At 41.3% G+C, this 24,718-nt stretch overlaps 2 protein-coding genes across 2 annotated transcripts in view; both read right to left on the minus strand.

Annotated features, from left to right (window-relative positions):
* grm2a (glutamate receptor, metabotropic 2a) overlaps positions 1 to 9,926 on the minus strand; it is a 42,203-nt gene extending 32,277 nt beyond the window's left edge. The window contains exon 1 of the mRNA XM_049589285.1: positions 8,924 to 9,926. The gene's annotated coding sequence lies outside the window, so the exon portion shown is untranslated. The remainder of the gene's footprint in view (positions 1 to 8,923) is intronic.
* Positions 9,927 to 14,272: 4,346 nt separating this feature from the next.
* tex264a (testis expressed 264, ER-phagy receptor a) overlaps positions 14,273 to 24,718 on the minus strand; it is an 88,764-nt gene continuing 78,318 nt past the window's right edge. Inside the window, exon 4 of the mRNA XM_049583830.1 lies at positions 14,273 to 15,710. Coding sequence (XP_049439787.1) covers positions 15,319 to 15,710 — 392 coding nt within the window. The 3' untranslated portion in view covers positions 14,273 to 15,318. The remainder of the gene's footprint in view (positions 15,711 to 24,718) is intronic.

A 24,718-nucleotide genomic window follows, 5' to 3' on the forward strand; every position in this document is an offset into this window, starting at 1 on the left:
CAACCTCCCTCTCATACATTCTCGTGTCAGCACGGTGGACGCGGAGCCTCCAAGCATTCCTATGAGACAGTGCTGAGCAGGTTTTTTTAATGCAGCAAAGCAAGACGGCCATTGGATAAATAAAATCGTCACTTCCAGGGAGGCTCAGCTTCCTTGGGACCTAATGGAGCGGTAGGCAGGAGAGGACGCTCGATGTGATGATTGGAGGAATTGGTTCAATGCTGTTCGTTATGTCTTTAGTTTCTGATAATGACTTTAGTTGTTTTTAAAAGAACAACTAAAGTGAATGGAGGAATTGTCTAAAAGGCTGAACCCCTTTGTGACTGACAGCGCTTTGGAAATACACACCGGCATCGTCGCATTTCGAGCTCAGTCCCATGTGGATATTTACAAGTGGAGTCTTCTGACAGAGTGCCGTCCGGAGTTCCTTATTTCCATAAGCCATATAGCTCATTTTCACCGTTTGTACAGTACACACACAACACACACTGTAAATAAAGACATAAACGTTGCGTTAGTGAGTTTGTACCCTGTTTAGTGTCGTTAGTTTGTTTTATGATGTAAACTTAAAGTGAGCTTCCCCTGTTTGAAAGACCAGCAGCCGCCACTGGTACAGATCTATGAATATATAAATTAGTCTCACCTCCACTGGCAAGCGCCTGCAGCTCAAGCGTACCTGCTTACCTTTACTCTGCTGATCAAATACACAATACTCTGCTAGTAAACAGTAATAGATACTATACGCCTTCAGCCAGGCTGTATCATCAAACAGCTAATAATTTGTCGCTAATGTTAGATAAACCTTGTTTTGGATCACCAGCTCTGACAAGTAAAAGTAAAAGTGAAACTAAACTTGTTAAATGTGATAAGTAGGCTTCTCCTCGTTTAGCAATAGCATTATTGAAAGCCCCACCCAGCACATTGACAGGACTGGTTCCTTAGGGTTGTGACTTAACAAACCCAGCCAGGAAGTTGGCGTTCTTGAGACTGTCTGACTGTCTGTCTGCCGCCCCAGTGTGTGATTTTAGACAGCATGCCGGTGTTCAGTGCGGCAGTAACAAAAATTTACAGTTACAGTTAAATGGTGGCTGATCTCATCCTCTGCTTGTTCTCCCAATTGCAGACCATTTGCAGCTGCTATTCTTCTTCTTTGAGTTAGCTGCTAACGCCTGCTATCTGCTTGTTTAGTCCCCCGGCTGTGGGTTGCACACATAACTCACACCTGTCCCATCCATGGTCTCGTCCTGCAGGCTGTTCCTTTTACACAGTCGTTGATTCGCTGCACTTACTATCTCTGCTGCAGACATTAAATTGAGACAACTCTGTCCCCCCTCATTCTGCAATCGTAACCTTTATAAAGACTGGTGAGGTGGAATAACGACGTGTAATTCCCGCTTGAACAGGCAAGCGTTGCTCAGTCATGACATTGACTGTTTATGTCACTTCTGATATGACTTAAAGCAAAATAAAAACATCATACTGTATGGACTTGTTAACAAGATTAAAATCTTGATTTTCATTGGAAGGGACCTTTAACCCTTTTTTAAAAGAGCGTATACTTGTGAGAGACTCTTCTTTAAAGATTTTTACATCTTCAGTAAGAATGAATAGGCTGGGTGCTGAGAGTCACAGACGGGGTAGAGAAGTCGGAGACTACTGATGTGTTGATTTTGGTCTTTTTATGAGATGTGTTGATACTAAGAAAAATATGGAATACTTCCAGTCTCATCCTTTAAAGATATTTTTCCTGTTGATCACATTTTTGCCAAAACTAGGACATGTAAAGAGAGTGCAACTGGTGATTAGAGAAAAGCAGAAATCCTCACATTTGAGAGGCTGGACTCGTCCGTACAGCTTGTGTATCCTCTGCAACCTGCAGTTACCCATAACACCTTTCTGTGTACGCAGAAGTATAACTCCAGTTTTAAATAATTGCTTTCCTGATGATCAGTTTAACAATTAATCCTGTTTAACAAATGTAGTTTTTACACGTCCTCACAAGACACACATTTATTCCAGAGGTGGGAGTAAGATGTGAGTCACAAGTCACATTCCTTTTACTGTGGGTTTGGTAATGATGTTGGATGTTGTGGTGCATCATGTCCCTGATTTTTGAGCTGCATACTGCAGTTCTCTTTTCACTACTGTCAACAACAACATATGTTATTGATGATGGTAGTGGATTGAAGTATTATATTGTAATACTTGAATCCAAATTTTATTATTATTTGCCAGCCCCTTCTATGAAAGCTGCCTCATACGTTAGCTTCTGCTGGTCTGCCACGTCCATTAAGTTGCCAGGTTTGTGCACATGGCACTAGAACTCACCAAATCATGTTGAAAACAAAGTAATATCTCAGCATCTAGAAAAATACATACAATCAATAAAAACAAAAAATTAAATTCAAGTGCTTTAGAGTCAACTGTCTCAAATCTAAATCAAGTCTCATGAACACCAAGTCAAAGTCAAGTCTTTTATCAGTGTTAGACAAGCAAGTCTCAAATTCTCAAATTTGCGACTCTGTGTCAGCAGCTGCCTGTGCTGAAGACCAGTGAAAGCAAGGAGCACTCACTCTGCAGCTAAATCTGGGGACTAGAGAGAAGACTGACAAAAAAAAGGAGGGATATTTGACTAATAATTTGAATGTATGATTTTTAAGGGTCATACCGGATGCATTTTCATCTTTTATCAAATTATCTTTTACACGTTTTTCTCACTCAGCCTCTGTGAAATGTGAAATTACTCATAATGACTCATTCAAACAGTGGCAAACATTGCTACTTGAAGCAGTAGCACAACTGATGGGCTGTTAAAATTTAAAAGACAGTGTGATTTAAAGAATATAGTGATGGTAGATAAAATATTTACAGTAAATCTTACATGAATCATCTCTGCACAGCACCAGTAGCCTATACGAATCCAGATCAAGTAATGTTGGAAGAAAGACTGACTGGATCAATGATATCCACTGAAGTTACATCAGAAAAACAATGAAACGTCTTTCAAAAATACAACCGCTGACCTTTTCTGATAAGGTCATTCATACAAGCAGCAATTACAGGGCGAGGAGGTCCTTGAAGTTTGAATATCGGTGGAGGATATTTCATGGCATTTTTGAAAAGCAGCAATTAAGACGACATGAATCAATTCGGAGGCTCGCCTCATCACTGGCAGGGTTCACTGTCACACAATCAGCTGAGACAGTCAGTAAATGGAAAACAAACCTCATATTCACTTCCTGATTATCATACAATCCACCTCGTTCTACGTATGCTTTTATGCTTCTGTCTTACAAACAGCTTGTCCCATCTTTCAAAGCTGACTACGCTGCACCTCCCCCCCCCACCTACTCATCCATCTCCTCTCTCTCCACCTGTAAAGGGGGAATCCCTTGCATGTGTTCAGCGGTCCCTTCGCCTCCCAGGAGCCCCATTCTTCCTCCCTCATCAAACATTCATCCTCTCTCTTTGTCTCTTCGAGATCATTACTGCCAGGCCTATGATTGGCCAGAACACGGTGATGGATGTATATGGTGCTTTTGTTTCAGAGGTTTTTATTGTATCTTTGCATTATTCATCATCATGCCACCACACTGTTAAAACAAAGTGGCCTGGAACATCTGGGTTTTTTGGCGGTCATCAGAAGTGCTGCTTCTGGACAATACATATTAGAGGGGGAAGTAAAGATAGGTTACTTTAAATGTGACGAGATGTGAACTAACATTTGTTTTTTCTATGTTTTAAATTACATCATTTATATAACTAAAAAAGACAATATCTAAGAGACTGAAGATTTTTTTGCACATAGATACTTCAATTTCTCTTAAATTAGTTCTTGACTTTGCAAATGAAAGTTTCATTGCATTCAGAGTGAGTCATGATATGTTTGGGGGGATAACGCCATGCAAGATTACACAGTGGTGTTTTCACCATAATTTAAGAGTCTCTGTATTCTCTTCCCTCTTTTCCTCTGATATTATCTCATTTTTATTCACCTATCCACTTAAACTCACATACATTTTTTAAGTCGTGCCTCAATATTTCTGTTGATTTGACTGATTGAGGGACAAAAATCATAAAGGTGTATTCTTTAAAGCTCCAGGGAATCCATAGAATTTCTCTAAAACATTAATTAAGTAGAACTAAATGGTTTATTAAGAGTTTTAACCCTCAGCTTTTATCAGGACTGTATTGCTGTAGTGCCATCTGCACCATCCGCTCTTCGCTCAATGCAAGGTAGACTGCAGAATATAATTAACGCAAAGGGCATCGCAGGTAAACTCATTTAGGCAACAACAACAGTTGCAGTCACAGACCATTCTGCATGTGTCAAACCTCTAAGAAAAAGAAAACTGATTTGTGTATAATGCATCAGAGTTTATTTCAAAAGAAGGCCCTGGCGATTGCCATTCAGGCTAGATACTTGTAATACCAAGCATCGCACTTACCTTCCCTGCTTGCTTGTAGTTGAAGTTTGCCTTCAGGGCTTTTCAGAGATCTATTCAATTTAAACCAAACCATGACCTCTGTTGGAAACCTATCCATGAAAAAGCGTTATGGCAGACAGCCCTGAGAGCAAACATCTCTTAACAGCACTTGTTTGTTTCGCTACTCTCTTCTGGCTATCACACATACTGCTGTTGTCTCATTGGTTGCTCATTGAAAGGAAAGCAGCAAACAAGGTCTCAACTGAAATACTTTGAACTTTGAGTGCAGTGTTGTGTGGTTGTTTCAAGAGGAGCACCACACTAAGGATAGCACTTCCACCTAGTTGGGCACCACGACTCTTCCCATAGGAGAACAACTGCACAGCCAGTGCAGAGCAGTTTTACTGTTGATCATGTGTGAAACAGTGACTAAAACTTGGGAAATGCAGTTCTCAAACCCAACAGCAAGGACCACTTGTCACCAGAATGCTCATTAAAAATGCCAATTAGCCAAATGTTAATTTGACCAATTGGCATGAACCCAAACACACACCTTTACACACACTTGAACTCCATGCCAAAGTTTAGGGTAAAAACTCTGGCCACCAACCAACCGACCTACAGAGCTGCTTGTTGCGGCTAATAAAACAATCTGTGTCTGAAGAATCACTACAATTTGGGCTTGTCATAACTTAAAGACAACCTATGACACAGACTTGCACAGAGATATTGTTACATATCAAGGCACTGAGAGCAAGAAAGAGTCGGGAACCCCCACTTTAATGCATCAATAGGACCTTTTTGAAGCAAGCACTTCTGGGGATTCCCTTAAAGGAACTGCCCACTGGAGGGCTCCTCCAGGAACTACAAACCTTCAAGGGCTTTTTTGTTTGAATTCACACAGCTAATAGGAACACTGGAGTGATGTAAGCCTGCAGGTGGCTGGTATAGCAACATCACTTCTGCTCGACATACAGTAAAGCCTGGGGTATGTTCAATCTGAAAATGGTGTGCACCTGTCCCTGCCCAATCTGTACCCAAACCTGATTTGTTCTATACGTGTGCAAAGATAGAGTGAGTTAGGCATTGACCTTGAATGGTTAGGGTCAGGATGGACCACTGGGTAGGAGATAGGACCTGAACAGATTGGATTTCCAGTCTGGATCTGGTGGTGACTGCAACATTTTGTTACAGTTTTTGAGTTGACGTGTTTCTTTAAAACGTTGTGAAACGATGTGCAACGTGCTTCTTGTTTGGTTGGAGAACCAGAGGTGTTACCCAATCAGCAGCGACATGTATAGACTTCACCATATTAAAAAGCAGTGCACTTGCCTGACACAACAAGGTGTACAATGCACCACAGATTCCATTTAAATAAATGGTTTGTTACATTTTGTCTGGGCTGAGTGCGCACCTGGACTTCACTGTTCATGTTTTCTTTCTTTCTGTTTTTTGGTTACGAGCTGTTGTTTGTCTTTGACGTTATGTGTTGTTAACACGGCTAACAGGTTTTTAAAAATGGTGGTTGCCGATGCTGCATTGGCTTGTGTTCTACCGGTCACCGCACACTTACATCACATAAGGTGCCTCTTGTGCTGGGAGAAAGCCAACTCTGTTCTTGGAGTGCAGACGCAATATAAAGGGTGGTTCTTAGAGCCATGAAAAAGTTCCTCCGGGCTTAAAACACCTGCCGTTGGGTCTGAAAACACTCACAGCTGCTAAGTTTAAATGCTCTCATCAACAGAAGATCAGCTGCCACTTTTGATGACTCAAAACAATTTTAACAGTACAAGAAAAGTAAAGAGAGCCTGGACTCCACTGATGTGACAAGTGTAGTTTTATCAAGCAGCCTGCAGAAACATTTTAGGTAAGGGGGACCAGGATATTTGATAATGTTTGAAAAAATATCCCAAAAAAGGAATATTCCTCTGGACAGTTTGTGCCAAGTCTTTGTGAACATGGACATTTCTTGGACAGAGTTGGAAATCACACATCTGTGCTTAATCCACAGATATAAAAATTCTTTGTTCATTGAGCAACTGTGATTAACTACTTCCTCTAGTGCAGCTACCCCCGTTAGTATTACTGAAGTCAGGATTTATTTCAGTAAGAGTTGCAAGACAGAAGAGATCAACAACAGTTCATCATTACTCACAATTGAAATAATTGATGCAGCTGACCCAGGACTCACCTGGGAACCTCTCACACATACACAAAGCATATAAAACAGCAAGGATTCATTTGCAGTCAGTGCAGCAGTTAATTTCTAATCTGAGAGTCATACTCACATCATTAATTAATTGGAAGCTTCTCTATGCTTTCACTTGAGTAAGTCCATGCTTAAATCTTTCTACTTGAGTAGGAATCTAGTGAAGATACAATGTTTTTTTTCCTGAGTTTAATGTGATTGAACCATAAATTTTTATCAGGACTGCATCATCAGAAAATTGTGGCGTGTCACTGAGTGGTATGTTTGATCTGAAATTAAATTCATAGGGTAAAACATACATTTCTATTCATTCTGTGCATCTAAAATCAGGGCGCAGGACTCTTTCTGTGGTTTTCTGTTTTTTCCTTTCTCTTATGGTCACTTTGCCTTTGTCTTTCACGTAACAGCCACACAACTGTGTCTTATTAACACTAGTGCAGATGTGCTATCAGCTCACAGAATACAAATCAGTACCTAAATACTCACATTTACAGCAGTGCAGAGGGACATTAAATCTTTCATTTAACAGATGTGATGGGCACCAGGTGTACAGTATAGACTGGGCTTTATGTGATATTACACTGGCAGACATCCAACATCCGACTGATGTACCTCACCTGCATGTGTGTGTGAGTACCTACATGACCATAAGGAAGAGAGAGCTATTAGGCTGCCATTTTTGATCGGACCACAGTGATTCCTCACACAGGAATTTAATCAGAGGTAGCTGGGAGCAAATACAACCTCACATGAAGCCCCTCTAAAACTCTTTGCTCGCCTGTTCTAGAAAGATCAGACGTTCAAGAGGAAGCCTTCCCTGCTTTGGCTTCTCTTTGCAGAAAATGAGTCATTTCTGCATCATTTGTTCAAAAACTCTTTAACATGCTGCTACTCAGCTCGGCTCATGCAGCACCTTCAGTAATTAACAGAGCTCCCTGTGCGCATATGGGTGTCCTAGTCAAAAGTAACAGGTGAGGTGGCTGCATGCAGGATTGAGCTGCAGAGGGAGCACAGGTCAGACAGCCTCACCTCCTCCTGCTACTTTTTTTTTTGTTTGTTTGTTTCTGGATTCAGCTGATGGCAGTAGAGCATGGTCTTCTTAGTCAGCCATAACCTGAATAATTTACCGTAATCAACATCTTCAGCTGTGAGCGCTGGGTTCACACTTCATTTCAGATTCTCAGTTGTACAGGAGGAGGATTTACAGTACTATAAAATGCTTCATTCTATTATGTAAAAAAGAATAGAAACTAATGTAGGAATGGTCAATTAAACATTTTCATTGTGCTGTATGAAGTGATTACTGTGCATACTGAGAGGGTTTCTATTGTGTTTTATCTGCTGAACATGCAGCACACATGCCCCCTGGGACTGGAGGAAGCATCCACAGTACATTTTACCTCCCTTAATGACTTTGTCCAGCATTAGCGACACGGCCTCTAAATATTTGCGCCTCAGGGGATTCATTTATATTCTAGTGTGTTTAAAAATGTATTCTAAACTCCCGATGATCTGATAATCGAAGAATCACACAGAATCACCCCATGCTCAGCCACACATGCAGCATCCCACTGCTCTCATGCTCATTTACAAGTGTGATGATCATCTGCGCTGATGTGGATTATCATTTTATTTCCAGGTGAAAAAGACAACCACGATAGATTACTATAAATTCCTGAGCATCCTCAAACTATTAAGAAATGACTCCGATAATAGAAACCAAACAAAAAGATGAACCGTATTTGCGCACATTATCTTCTACTCTCCAACACCCTGTGGCACACAAACTAATTCTTGAGTTGCTGACTTTTAAATCGACTCTCTCAGTAATGTTTCACACTTTTTTAATCACACAAAGTGATGTGCCAAATGAAGATCGGAGATATGGCGGTTGTTGTGTGCTGCAGCGCCTGTTTAGTAGTTTGACAGCAGCATCGCACATGTGGAGGGTTGTGCAGCGAGTATATGGCTGTAGCCAGAGATGTAGTGGTAAACAAAAAGGAGGTATAAAGGCTGCATTAAACGGTAAACAATGCAATGTAAATATGCCAATAAAATGAATGAAATTATCAGAAAAGGGACAAATTACGCACAGTTATTTCCTCCATCCTGTGCGTTTTTACGCGATTTTTAAGGATTTAAACTACAGAAATAGAAGGGTGAGTTCAACTCCTCAGCAAATTAAGATTTACTTCTCTACAAGCCAGCTCGTAGAAGTTCATAAAAATGCACCTCGAGGCACCCACAGCACAAATCAGTCGAGATCTATAACACGCACATCTCTTACCTGTGCAGGGTTCCTCAGTTTCCAGCGCTGCCGTGCGATGAATGGATCGTGCAAACCCAACGCATATCCTTTGCAGCAGTGTTGAGTTAAAAAAAAAAAGAACAGCGTGGATGTGAACTAGAGAGGAGCTGGATGAATGAATGAATGAATGAATGAATAAAGGGGGCGAGTGAGTCTGTGTCTTAAGTTTGGACGGCGTGCAGCTGAGCCGCGTGCCAGGAGCTGTCCGTGGTGCTGACGGGAAAAAAACACAAACCAGAGAGACGAGCCTACCTGGGTACCTGGAGGTTCAAAAGTCACATTTCCTCAACAAATGCATCTAACGCCTACTTCACTTAGCGATGGGAAAAGGCGTTTCACTTGCTCGAGTACCAAATGCGAAGAAATAGAAATTTAGAGATCACTCTAGAAAAAAAGTGACGTTTATGAGCCTGATAGGATGCCAGATTGTCGGCTTCAGCGCTCAGTAAATCCGGCAATCAGACACAAAGTTTAAATTCTACCTGTTACTCGAGCAGGCTGCAAATTCTTCTGGCACTAGCGTCTCCAAAAATGATCTCGCTGCAGATGAGGCACATACCTGGGAGGGCATCAACTCTCAGATGGTTTTGACACCTGAACAAAGGAGCTCCACGCACGAGCAGTCCCAGAGATAGCCTGTATCATCGCAAAATAACATTATGTAATGCAGAGCCTCATGCAAAAGGTTTCTTTCAGACGCTTTGCTCTAGTTTGTAAGCTGTTGGACCGGATGTGGAGAAGCTTTAAGTGTCACTCCCTATTTGTTCAAGCGGTCAGGAGGGGGGTACAGTGCGTTAAAAAATAATGATTCTTTGGAGACCGCTTATCTTCAGCGGTGGAAATTTTATTTGGGATCTGCAAACAAGTTGTGACACGGCACACACAGAGTGTGAGGTCAGTCCCAGATGGCACAGCGATGCGCGCAGGAGGACATGCGCTCTGAGAGGGTGAGCTGCGACCCTCTTCCTCTCCTCCTGCCGAAAGCAGCTTCAGACACGCAATGGTCGAGCTTCTAAATTTGTATGTTGAGACATCTCCCCCCTCCTATCTCTTTCCACGTGCAATGTAATGAGATTAATAATTAACATCATGGGAAGGCAATAATCTCCGCGCCTTCAAAGCCGCACGACACCCCTGTGGGTTTCACAATTAATTAAATCAGTTGTTGACCCAGTGTGTCATCGCGAGTCTCTTCCAGGCTGATTTTCATTTTTGCCTTTGGACAAAGGTTGTGGTGCCAGGATTAAAACTGAAAGTGCAACAGACATGTGGTGAGGGCATCTGTCCCCGCAGACTGATCACACCTCTGTAGGCAGCGCAGCGACCAATCTCAGACTAATCACAACGCAAAATGTCACCCAGAGACTGGTGGAGAGATGGCCAACATGACAGATGATCCCTTATTTCTTATTTCACAGATAAAGTGTCTTAAAGGAATACTTCACCTGCAAAATGAGCATCTGTATGTCAGTCACTCACTGTGTGTTACCTTGAATTTGTAAAGACAACCTTGTTTTTCTCACATGCCTCAACAGTGAACGGAGAATCCAAAACAAGACAAACTTTCTTCATGAATCAAATAAAACTGGAACCACGTTCAACAACAGCAAAACTACATCAAAACATCCTTTTACAAAATCTCAAACAACTCCTGCAGTATAAGCCAAGTCTCATTTATCCAATCTGCTCATTACTTCCCAAACACATGCATATTTGCTAAAACGTTACATTTTAAAACACAACAGTACGAACCATGGACTGTATCTAAAGATGTCAAACAAGTCTTCACTATACAAAAAATATCCCGGGTATGGCCGCTGCCATCTTGTCCTGGTGACATCATATGAAGCCAGAGTGCAGAGCCATCTTCTCGGTGTAGTTCCCACTCACACGCAGCTGTCAATCATGACATCACGCCCTCTTTTTATAGCATTAAAATAATTCAAACCTAACTCAACAGAAAAAGAAAACATGGACATACATCGGCGTGATAACAACCACCTAAAATGACAAGACTATCTTAATTTTTGAAGACTGGCCCATGCCCCATCTACAATTGTGGAGAAGGTGGGGTTTATGATGCGTACTGCAGCCAGCCACCAGGGGGCGATCAAGAAGTTTTGGCTTCACTTTTGAGGAGCTGTCATGTTGTCCATCTTTAGTTTACAGTCTATGCATTGCATTTGAACTGGTGGTGTGCTACCTACAGACAGTAGTGATTTATATTGTCATGTTTTGGCAAAAATGCATGTGTTTGGGAAGCACTGAGTTCATGATTGGATAAATGAAACTTGAATTGTAATGCATGACTTGTGTGACAGTTTGTAAATGGATGTGTTGATACAGTTTTGCTGTTGATTAATGTGGTCCCCAATAACTTAAGTTCATTAAGAATATTCATGTGGTTTAGGTTCCTGTTCACTGTGGAGGCATGCAAGAAAAAAAAAAGAAATTCCTGACAAATTCAACATAACACAAAGTGAGAAACTGATATAGAAATGGTCATTGTGCAGGTGAAGTGTTCCTTTAATAAGGTGGTTCAATGCCATGTGTTTCGGTAAGTAATCTACAGTGCATCTTGTAGCCTGTATGGGTTGAGTTATTTTCTGCACCTTGGACAGGTCTACAATAGCCAGACCAATATTGAATGTTTGAGGGCCATACAGATATTTGACTTTATAACATTTATGGTAAATGGACTGCACTTGTATCGTGCTTTTCTAATCTTCCACTCAGAGCTCTTTTACACTACATGTCACATTTACCCATTCACAAACACTGTCACACACTGGTAACCAAGGCTACCATACATGGTGCCACTTGCTCAGTGACCATTTACACCCTCACACACTGATAGAACAGCCATCAGGAGCATTTTGGGGTTCAGTATCTTGCACAAAGATACAGGGACTGGGGGCGTCGGTGGCTTAGTGGTAGAGCAGGCATCCCATTTACGAGGCTGTTGCCGCAGCGGCCCGGGTTCGACTCCAGCCTGTGGCCCCATGCTGCATGTCACTCTCTCTCTCTCTCTCTCCCCCCCTCACGCTTGTCTGTCCTGTCAAATAAAGGCTAAAAATGCCCCCAAAAATATCTTAAAAAAAAAAAAAAGATACAGGGATTGAACCGCCAACATTCAGATTAGTGGATGCTCACTCTGATACCAACATGTATCAGATAATGGTCTTTCCTCTTTTCAATATATATGTTGCCATTGGGATCCATATTTAGAAAGCACAATGTCTCATTTCATTGCTTTGCAGATGATGTACAAATCTATCTGCCTTTAAAAACAAATGAGCAAGCCTCTGTTCAGGTCTTATTAGACTGCCTCAATGACATCCGATCTTGGATGGAAGTCAACTTTCTCTCCATGAACAAAAATAAAACTGAGATTATTTTATTTGGCCAACAAAATCTGTTAGATGGGTATGACAGCGCCATTGGCACCCTTAAGTCTCACTGCCACCCTTTTGCAAGGAACCTTGGTGTTATTTTAGACAGTGACTTTAGGTTTGATAAGCAGATAAGCTCTATTGTCAAAACGAGCTTCTTCCAGCTAAGACTATTATCAAAAGTAAAGGCATATCTCCCCCGAGATTATTTTGAGAAAGTTATTCACACCTTTGTTACATCACGCCTAGACTACTGTAACTCTTTGTTTGTTGGTCTTGACCAGTCAGCACTGCGCCGTTTACAAAGTAGTCCAAAATGCAGCTGCCCGCCTGCTGACTGGAAAGAAACGGCGTGATCACATTAGTCCTGTCCTTGCATCTTTGCACTGGCTGCCTGTTAATTTTAGGATCCAGTTCAAGGTTTTATTAATTGCTTTTAAGTGTTTAAATGGTCTGGCACCGTCTTATTTATCAGAGCTTGTACAGCCTCACAGTACTTCTGGAGCACTTAGGTCGTCAAACCAGCTGCTCCTGGCAGTACCTCGGTCCAGACTCTCTACTCGTGGGGACAGAGCCTTCTCAGTGGCGGCCCCAAAGCTGTGGAACAGCCTACCATTCCAGGTTAGAGCTGCACAGTCTGTTGAGCACTTTAAAACATTACTGAAAACCCATCTTTTCTCCTTGGCGTTCAGTCCCTGCTAGGCAAGAATCCTTGGCTTTTACTCTTTTTACTTTTTTATTTCCCTTTTTTAATCTAATTTTTAGTTTTTTAAATTGAGCCCTTACTATTTCCTTTGTTTTATTTATTATGATATTTGTGTATGATTATTTTATATTTCAATAACTGTACAGCACTTTGGTCAACTGAGGTTGTTTTTAAATGTGCTTTATAAATAAAGTTTGACTTTGACTTGACTTTCTACATAAACACATAGCATATATGATATATACTGTGTTTGACAGTCCACAGGTGATATATAAAACTAGACTGGTGTCCTCAAACCTATCATTTGCTATAACTGTGCTACATGATGTATGTGTGATGAGCCAAAATCCACTGTTATATTGGGCCGAGCAGGAGCAAGGACCTTTCCTCTCTCTGGCTGATTAATCAGTAAAATTACGGTGCCTACTATGGGGCTGGATTGGAATGAAAACATTTGCACTTATAGGTCACGATGCTCATTAAGCACCACTGACTAAAGAACACGTGTGTCCATCAAATATCAATAGTCTGCCGGAGCCTATTCTTCCTCTTGTGCTGTACTCACAGCTGATTAAATAAACTGTGGCACAAATGCCAAACCTCTCATTCAGATGCTGCTCAGACTAACGCAGCTCCCGCTAAAGTGACAGAATTCAGAAACAATAACATTTTGTAATAATCTTTTTAAGAGTGTTTGTGCTTCCCAAGAGGCAACCACATTTGTAATAGTTTCTGCACATTGATGAAATATTTGAAGTGTGCCAGGGGAAATTGCTCCCTCGAGAATATCTTGGAACAGCTTTACTTAATTTTCTCAACTTGCACTGAAAGGTAAATTATGCCATTATTGGCTCTTTCTTGAACAGTTTTCTCTTTTATTCAGCTTTTTAATTCCCTGCCTCTCCACAAGCAGCAGCAAGAGGCAGTCATTACAGTGTGAAACCATGAAAGCAGTTAGTGTTTAAGAGAGAGCTTAATAAGTTATTAGGCACCAACTTCTAAACAACAGTGTGTCCCAGTGCCACCCACACTTTGTTACATCTCCTGGTCTCTGTTGGGATACAGACGAATAAATATGAATAAGAAGTGTCCTCAGAGTGGAGCGCTAATGATGTGGCTTTGGATTAAAACTTAAAACTGAGGTTATTTCCAAAGAGACATCTATATAGAATAGGGGTTATATTTTTCTGTGTGTGCAATGAAATCTATGCACTCCTGTCACCGCAACTCTTCATTTGAAAACTTTATTACAGACAGAAAGACACAACCATGGCGATGTGCCCTACATTACTTCCAGTGTCTCACAACACCAACAATTTCAACCAATGAGTATATCACAAATAGTCTCTGGAAGTGAGTGAATTTTTGGCTATGAACAGAACTGTGGAATGGTGTGACAAACCAACTATAGAAGAGAACAATACATTAGAAAACAGTTATCTGAGCGCAGGGTGACAATAAAATGTTCTGTACAGTATCCAAGGGGAAAAGTTACCATCTTTGAATTGCATTTTAAATCCTAGTCTCTGTGACTGGGAGGCGTCGCTGATGTTACATTACTGGTGTTGATGAAAGTTGGGGTTTTTTTGCCTCAGGTTTTAGCACTTTCCCCAAATTGGAAAAGAAACACACTGGAATAGGTCCATCGGAATTTCTACAGCCTTAGCTTCTGCACATTTTCACCCCATTGTTACTGTATATCAAGACACCAAAGTCGGTTAATGCACACCAACACGTTACATAAAAATTCCTCGGGACATGACCTTGAAAGTGGGGCACAATATCAACTGTCACACATGGGGGCAAAGATGCTGTACGATGTTCCAGGATATCTGGCGTCAGTGTCTTTCCTTTGATGTTAATCTTTAACTTAAGTGTCATTTCTAATCTGAATAGGAATGGTGGATATACACGAAGGATTACACTTTGAAATGAAATATAAAGTTGAACAAATTGTGCCTCTCATTTGCTGCACAACATGTGCAGAGAAAATTGCTCAAGAAGACATAAGCAAATGGGGCTGTCTGTTGTTCTATCCTGACAGAGTTTAAATATAGGCTCAGGAATTATATTTTAAAAAAGGAGATTACAGTTTAACAAAAAGTACAGGCTTCAAAAAGAGAATTAGAAGGCGCAGAAATACGGCATGTTGGTCATGGCATGAACAGCTTTAGATCCACCAACAAGATTACATGACAGATAACCAGCAACAACTGAGAAACTCTCTAGCATGCCAGTGTTACATGGCCTCATCTCTTATCTCTTCGGCATCCTCCCTACTCCTCTCCGTCCCCCACAGGCTCCTTCTTTTCAGCCATCAGTTCAACTGCTACTCTAGCTCCGTCTTCACCCTCAGGGACCGCCGCCTCTTCTCCATCTCCCTTCTCTTCCCTCTCTTCTCCATCTCCCTTCTCCCCCCTCTCCTCTCCCGCCTCCTGCTCCTCCTGATCCATGTCAAGCTCTTCAAAGGACGAGCCGCTGCCCATAGACTCGTTCGAGCCTCTCTCGCTGTTGTCCCTGTGCTTAGTGTCTTCATTTGCATCCATTACGTCCCTCAGAGGCAGGGAAGATGCCAGGGAGGCGGCTGTGGAAGCAGCCAGGGATGTCTCTCTGCTGTCCCATGGCACGCCGCCGCTCACTGAACTCACATCGCTGTGGGAGTCTGCACCTGAAACAATGGGAGAGAGACAGATAAAATAGGCTCTGTGAGTGGGCAAATACACACTAAAATGATTACAGGCAAGGAAACTCAATTAGAGTGAACTACAGGTGTTTGTGTGCTAATTTATTTAGTGCTGGATTCCCCTGGGTGGGACTGTAAAGAAGGTACTGCTACCTCCACAATGCAGAAGAGCACACTGAAAAATACAGTTTTACAGTAAATACCCTCTAATGGTTATTGCATTTCCTACATGTTTACCCTTCATTAGAGATATGCTTGGACATGGCTATTTGGATGTTTGGGTAAACATTGCTATGTACAACATGGCTACAGCAACCCTCACAACAAATGGGACAGAAAAACACTGCATATCCAGTTAACATAATGAAAATCTCCTCTAGGTGGAGCAAGAGGTGGAGCAGCTTGATTTGGGACTCCAAAGAGACATGACCAAACGAGTGAGTGTGTTTGTCGTTGAAGCGTGAAGAGAAATGGAGTAAAGATGCCACATAAAAAGGTATGTATTCCTGTTTACATCTGGCTTTAGTCAAAGATACTCTATAATACCCCACTACAAGCTGCACCAGTGGAACAAAATGGTGTATACTTCCAGTCTCCTAAGTTGGCATGGTCGTCTCTACACCGCATCCCTTGACCTCCCTTTGGAAGTGCAGTAAACATTGTGTAGATGGATTAAATCAGATTCAAAGCAATACCACACTATACAGTACAAATTTAATGTTTGCTCCTTATTGTGCCGCTCATTTTTATGTGTAAGATTATGTCAGTTGTCTTCAGATCTCATGAGTGTATGTTGCTAAAACCAAGACGTGTCGAACATGAAATGGGTCACAGACACAGATACAAGAAATGAAGATGGGGTGTCTCGGTTTACCCACTGTCTCTGCCTTAGTCTTTTTTGCAATATTTTAAAAGAGCAACAGATCTGCGTAGCTAGCATTAGTGTGCTAAAGTCTTTGATGCTACAGATAGTTACTTTTAATCAACAACTTATTTCTGTTGTATTTGTTCAAGATTTTTATGTGTTTTGAATTGGCATCGTTTTTGAGGCTGGAGCAAGTTTCTTCTAACGGAAACATGTCGGTTACGGTTGTAGCACGTTTGCCCTTCGCGACCACCATACACAACACGTAAAGAAGTTGCCAGAAACATAAAACACTATTAAAACAAACTTCTGAGTGGTCTTAGTGTTTTCTGTGAGCAGAAAGCTGAGGTAACGCAGGTCTACAGCCATGCTAGCAGGTCTGTGAGGTTGAGCTACATGCTAACGTCAGCAAGCTAATGCAGCATCTTAGTTGAGCATGTTTGCATGCTAATGTTGGCTATTTGACACTTAAATCAAAGTACAGCTGACATTGATGGGAATGTCACTGGTTTTAAGCTATTCAGTTATAAACTAACATACGGTATGGGACAAATTAACATTTTGACCTGATTATGGGGCTACATAAAAAGTCAGAAGATCACCAAAGTTATTACAAATTACCTTTAGGGACCATGAATATCTGTACCAAACTTTATGGCAATCCATTCAATAATTAATATATATTATACTATTATACTATTTTACTTAAAACCACAAATGTCAATATCATGTTAGTGCGAGTGAAAAGTCAAGGGATTCATCCTAGGACTATGACTGTCTATACATACCTTGCATACAATCCATCCAGTAGCTGTTAAGATATTTCACTTAAAACCAAACATGTCAACCTCATTGTTGAGATATTGAAATCTGAATCGATCAACCACCAGATAGAAGTTGCCATTCAGAGCCACGCTGCTAGCATGGTAAAAAACATAATTCTTTTCATATAGAAACAAAGGATGAAGCTGAAGTTGGTAACTTTAATAAAAATAATTTTGTGTTGTATTTGCTGAAACTGTCACCACATCCATACAGTAGTACATGAGACAGATAATCTGTCTTCCTCTGCCTCCTCGTAGTGCTGTTAATGGGATGTAAGAATTGATCATACCTCACTAAAATATGGTTCTGAACACATCTGAGGCAAGAAATAAGCAATGCAGTAACAGAATCTTGATTCATATTTGATTAGCGCTGCCTGATTTGACCGCATGAGCTGTGATTGACAGCTGTGCTAGAGACTCGGATGTTCTTGTTCAGCCATGGTGCGCTCGTGCAAATGCCATTAGAGGCAGCACGAAGAGGAAGAGGAAGATTATTGTTTTCACAGACTGTCTCATTCACTAATGTTTGGATATAGAGACAGTTTCACCAAAGTTATTTTCATTAAAGTCATCACCTGTAGCTTTAACACATTAACTAACATTGACATTTTGCTTTGTTATAAATCTCATCAAAGATGATGCAAGCATGTAGAGCTGTGTGTGTGTGTGTGTGTGTGTGTGTGTGTGTGTGTGTGTACACATTTTCATTTTCTGCCATCCTTTGATCCAGCTGAGCAATATAACGTTTGTGTTATGAAATTCTGATCTCTTGGTCACTTAAAATTCATCAGATCTGTATCTTTAAGTCACCTTATGATAATGAAACCAACCCTGCTTGAACCTGGTCAGTAAATCTCATCAGGAGTCTGTGTGTCAGCTGAGCTCAGAGGAGCCTGATTATTATTGTTACAGAGAGAGGAGATCTTTCATATGAACTCAAAGATGAGTCATAGCCATGTTAACAGCATTACTTGCACCTAATGCTCCTGCATTGTGCTACAGCGCAGCTAACTATAGCTTTGCAGTGAGGGAATGTTTCTACTGCTGCCGTCTGCAGGACATAAAACATATCTTAAATCATCATGAACAACGTCTGTTAGTTTAACCAACGGAGATTTCCTCAAACACATGATCAGCCTGCTAATGCCTTCAGCCTTAACCTGATTCTAATTGGCCTTTGATCTGTGATTCTCCGTCAGTGGATAGCCATTCATTATCTCTTACTACTGTTATTTTTAGGTGTTTGTGTGTGAGCGAGGCAGAAGTTAAATGCTCCTGTGTTGTGAGCAGAAACATAGTAATTGCAGGAGATGCCAGCAACGTGAAAATCTGAAAAGGAAGGATGAAATAAATTAGGATTGGCAAAAGGAGCAGAACGGTGTGTCAGGTAGGTCGAAAATAAAAACAACCACGGCTGAAGCGAGGAAGACAAATGAAAGAAATGACGCCTTTGTTGCTTATACTGGCTAAAATTACAAATGAAAACAGGAATCAAGGCTTATAAATGTAACATCTCCCACCTACACAATAAATATTACTCAGTGAGGCGGTTCTCCAGAAGAGACTTCGGAGGCAGGAGGAAAGAATATACCAAAATGTGCTCTGCAAAAAGCAGACCTAAAACCTCTGTGCCAAATTCTGGGTTAAAGTCTTTCCAGTTTATGACTGTTTTTGTATTATTCTGACAACTTTTCCTTCCCTGTTCTTGTGCAATATACTGGTGTTTTTTGTATTTTTGTGTGGACCTAATGTCTGAGTCCAAAAGAACAGCCCCCATATAAAGTGTCTTCCACAAACAAAATCCAACTCAAGTTGACTTTTTTATCTCACAGGACACTCAAACACCACTGTCCGAGCCATTTTCCTGCTGCTTTCACACCCCGAATAAATCTCATCCACACGTCAAAGTGTTTTTGCACTAAATGTGTCATCCGGGACCCAAATACAATAAACAGGGAGTCTCCGAGCTCCCCACTGAGGTCAGTCCTTCCTTTTCATTCATTCAAAACCCAGCATCACTCAGCAATCTAATTATCACATCTGACAGATCTGATCCTGTCTGTGGTGATCAGTGTCATATATAGGAAGTCCATTTAGGTTATTTATAATATCCGTTTATGAGTCTGTTGATTAGCGAGCAGGTCCAAACAAAGCTATTGGGAATGATCTCAGTGGAGCAGGTCTGGTGTGAATGTGATGTGGCTGAGATGCTTAAAAATGTACACAGATGGAGTGTTGGTAGTGATTTATATTTCATTTGCACGTTGCAGTGAAATGATTTTTCCGGAGAGACTCATTTTACAATACAAGAAATTTTAGGGGAAATAATGGGTCTATTTAGGGTAATTGGGTGGACAGCCCCCCAAGGAAGAGCCTCAACACAATGGATAACTTTCACCCCCTCTACAACTGCAAGTCCTGAAATTGGTACCCTGGTTGACGCCAGCTGTGCCTCTGAAAATCTTTTAGATAACATTTGCCTAAATGAGTTGCTAAATTGGGCCCATTGGGATTATTAGCAGAGAATCAAGGTCTTGTTCTTCCAACTGTTTGGAACAGAGGAGAGGATTTTTAAGGTGGTAATTAGAGACGGATAGGGCTGAAGCATGCCGAGAGTTTGGAGAATCAGAGTCTGAGTGGATGGCAAGAGAGGTGGGACAATGAAACACAGGAACAGAAGTCAAGAGGTGATGCAGTAGATGGATCGTCTTGTTTACAAATTAGAGCTGGGAGCAAGAGCATTTAAGGATACTCATCATAAAATATGCACATGTATTGTTGCTCATCATAAAGGGTTTGTTCCCATCTGAATTTAGCACAGATTTTCACCAAATTCCCAGAAAATCGGCAAAAGAAAATGTAAATGGATGCACGTTTCCATCAACTTCCACTGTGTGTATAATACAGTAGGCGTTGGCCAAATCAAGATTAACACAAGGTGGCACTAATTCTCCAGTTGGATGCTATTAAAGCATCGCAGAGGAAGAGGGCACAAGAAGATAATGTGACTAAAAGAACACCAGTCAAACCTTAAACCAACCAAAAACAATTTGGAAAACATGATGTATACATGGCACATGTGTTTGTTTCATGTATTAATTTGAGAAAGACGGTCTCTTAATTGCTCCGCACAAATCTGAGGTTTCCAGCTGCTGGTACTTTTCATCCCAGAGGTTGACCTCTTCTTTGCGCAGCGAAGCAGAAGATTCAGTGGATTTTGAAGTCCTGTGCTTTATGTCACAATCTATTGTTTCTGTTGCACTTAATCACACTTTGCTTTTATTGATGCGCCCAAAGTTTCCACCTCAGCCAAGGGTTAAAACCTTTTTCTGCCATATTTTGATTGTTTTTTTTTTTTTTTTTTTACATTTCCAGGCAAAAAAAGTCGTCTGATTATCACAGCTGACTGAAGTAGCACACAAAGGGAGGTAGGGAGGATCCAAAAGGTGAAAGTAGCTTGGGAGCTGAAGATCAACGCTGGGGGCCTCAGGGGGACACCCTGGAGGCTGGATAGGATCGAAAAGGGAACTTAAAACCAACAGCCTGAAGGTGGAGCAGATGGCAAGAACAAATCTTGGAGGGTGACCAGTACACTAAGACAGCTCTGGACAACCAGGAAGATCAGAAGATGGGCGGAGCATATCTGAAGGCCAATCAGGAGGTAGACCATGCGGGTGGAACACCTCAAGAACTCCAAGATAGGACCCCACTGAAACTTGAAGATGGGTCCCTTGGAGATGGAGCCCCACTGAATCTTGGAGATGGGGCCGCACCGGAACTTGAGCACAAGACCCCAAAGGGACTTGGAGACTGGTATACGTAGGTAACAGTAACTGGGGAAGTGATAACAGGCAGGTTGACTGCAGGAGTAGTCAGGGACAGGTGAAACTAATCAGGGCAGAACAGATGGCGGAGAAAACACAAGGTCAGGAATTGAAGTGAACAGAAACAAGAGGAGATGTGAGTAATGAAACAGGCAACGCTAAGCATGAATGAAGAATGTGGTCAAAGAAAAAACATGACCTCAAGAGGAGATCAGGGTAGATCATGACACAGGTAGCACACTTAATGTCTCTTCTTCTGCATCAGTCTGCACATTCCTCGATCCACAGGATGTCTTTGTAATTCTTTAAAGACGAATTATATATATATGTAGTTAAAGACAGATCTCCTCAACATGGGTCATCTTCGTCTTCTTGTTCCTGGCAAATCAGCTAGGTGCGTATGCCACCAACTGGACTGGAGTGTGGAACAAGTGATGCAGAAACAATGAATTGGCCTTTAGTGAGGAGGGTTAGAGATGCTGCATCACATTCAACACTGAAACATAGCCATAGTACCCTCCCACATCATCATATACTTTAACAGAGCATCATTACTGACAGTAATTAGAAACAAACAGACATTAAGTAAAAGCACGTGTACAAGTTCCAGTTTCAAACTAGTTGACAAGTTTGCTGAGCCAATAGTTTGCAATGTTGTGCCTTAGCTGGGTGTAAGAAGTCCCCTGTGGCCAGTTTTGTGATGAAGAGTCCATTCATCAATAGGATAAACGGTGTAAAAATGAAGCCCACGGGCCAGTTTTATCCCGACGCTGGTTTGTGTCCTCAAAAGATTAACAAGCCTCTCGCAGCACAAACAGTGGCTGCTGTGATCACCAGATTATCATAAAAGTGTTTTCATTTTGTTTGGGCGTTGACTTTCTCTTGGTGTGCTGTGATGGTAGAAGCAGGACGAATGTTCAACACAGGCAGAATTTATGGTCAAGACAGTCTATAACGTGGACAGTGGAGTTGAGAGATGAAAAGTCGAAGGCAATCTCCCAGGTGCCAGGACGGGATTTCCACCGCTGGCTTGTCAGACAAAGCTTAGCTCCACTGATTGATCCGTTTCTCATTAAGAAAGCTCAGCTGTGTCTGGGACTATAAACACACAGACTTCATTTCTGATGGTGGCTACTGAGCCCTAAAACTAATGTAATACACCAACATAAAACTTAATAAAAGCACAGATATACCAGCCGTGACGTAGGAACACTGCACACAGACATTCATACAGCCTCACACCTGCCTGCTTCTTGTTGTGTAGCATATAATACCTGAGCTGACTGTGCAAATGTTGAACTCTTGAGAAAGTGCACACCTCAACAAAAACAACAGTTTGTTCAGCTGAAAGGAAAAACAATCTGATTTAAAGACCTTCAACAAAACTTTTCAGAGAAACAACCAAGATTAGTTTACATTGCAATTTTGACAAGTGGGCGCCGCATCGCTCACTATACAGTACGGCTGTATAGAGTCGGATAAAAGCAACACTTCACAACAGCAATTTGGTCACTTTTGAAACCCCATTTATGTTTCTGCTACCGCCAATCACACAATAGCTCCTTCTCAGCTCTCCTGCGAACAACAAAGAGGCCTCAGGTGTCGAGTGGTTCAAAGGAGCATAAACACATTCCTTTAAACTAAAGCATATGTGAAAGAAACAAACGCCTCGTGCCAGGAGGGACTGAAGGGTTTCCTCTCGACCAGAGACAAAACAAATGAGTGCAAATAAAAGAGCAAGAGCCAAACTGACCCCCGGCTGAGCCCTAGTACCCCCAGCAGGCCGTGGAAGATAACCACTGTTTGATTCATCTTCTTTTATTTGATTTATTCGACTTATAAGATTCTTAATATTGCAGTAAATGTCTTAAGTTTGAACAATGAGTTGATTTCTTTTGAAAAACAAGGATATAAATTTTGTCCAACACAGATTAAGGACAACTCTCCATGCTTAATATAGCTCCACTTTTAGTTACCACACCCGACTCCCTGCATGGGTCTCTGAGACGCTCCCTGGAAGTCATACTGTGCACAGTAAACTCCTCCCTTTAGGCCTGCCAGGTTATTCTGTGTAAACATCTGAGTGCTGAACAAAGAAACAACTTATGTAAGTAAAAATCTTGTTTTACTTTATTAACGTGTCTTTATTTGTTCAGTGGATTGTTAGAATTTCCATGAGATTCCTTCCTTTAGTCATGCCTGATGATATACCCTGCATGCTAATATTATGGAGGCATTAAGGGATGTAAGAAATGAAAACCTAATTTACTCTAATATTTAATTTTTTTAAATGCTAATGATCTCATTTGTGATATTTTCTTTTTTCATGTATAAAAGAAAGCACTGATAAACTGTTAGAGCAGCTTTTGGATCCCAGTGCCACCACCACTGCAGGTTTTTAACTAATGCTCATATCAAACCCTTTCTGGAACTGTGGGCTTCACGTCAAAGTATTTTCCAGCATAATTTAGCTAATAAACATGTAGTCCCTCGTAATATCATCTGAACAACAGCTGTCATGTTTGCTTGAAGCTCCACTTTGATTAAAAGCTTGTGACGACCGACAAAATGTGCTCAACAAAAGTTGTGTTTATTTAAATTGCCAAATTCCAAATTAGTGTTTAAAACCATTTAAAATGATGTGGAGATATCGCTGCACATCTTGTATGATGTCAAAACAAGATTCTGACGATAAATTATGAATTAAAAAAGAGACAGTGGAGACACTGTGTGTGTGTGTGTGTGTGTGTGTGTGTGTGTGTGTGTGTGTGTGTGTGAGATGGAGACAGAGAGATAAAGTGTGTATATACTGGGGAAGAATGACACCATCATTACAAGATTATAAAACATGATCAACTTAATTTTATCTGAATTACTACAGTGAAATTTTTTCTTACACTTTAGTTTGTTCTTATTAACTTTCTCATTTGTTAGAAGAGCCATAATAAAACTTTGTCTCGCTCTGGTGATGCTGACAAACTAATTTAAAGTTGTGAATAGCCTTGACTCTCAGTTCAGCAGCATGTCAGTGGCACCACTGCTGTCTCTGTCTGAAGAAGGGCCTCACCTGTCGCAGGCAACGCCACTCTGCTTCCACGCCAACCCCAATCTAAACATGCCAGACTCGTAAACATGTACAGATCATACAAGGCCTTCTCCCTGATACATCTTTCACATTTAAGCTGTGATAAACAAGGGATTTAACACGATCTAAGCTCAAGGCAGACGGCCCACCTCCACCCACTTCATCCCACCAAACCAACAGCATTTTCTTTCTCGAGTGATTTGTACAATGACAAAGTCGATACTGCCACGGGTCTGGCCTACAGGTCCAGCAAGTTTGAAAGAGTAATAGCAGCAGAGAAGACATTACGCTTGAAGACACATACTTGTAGTGACAGAACAATTACAGAGTCTCATATATCACATGTACTCAGAGATCAAGGGCAGGAGGGGAGTCAGTGTGGTGTTGGACAA

The sequence above is a fragment of the Epinephelus fuscoguttatus genome, linkage group LG1 (genome assembly GCF_011397635.1).
Source record: "Epinephelus fuscoguttatus linkage group LG1, E.fuscoguttatus.final_Chr_v1".
Classification (NCBI taxonomy): Eukaryota; Metazoa; Chordata; class Actinopteri; order Perciformes; family Serranidae; genus Epinephelus; species Epinephelus fuscoguttatus.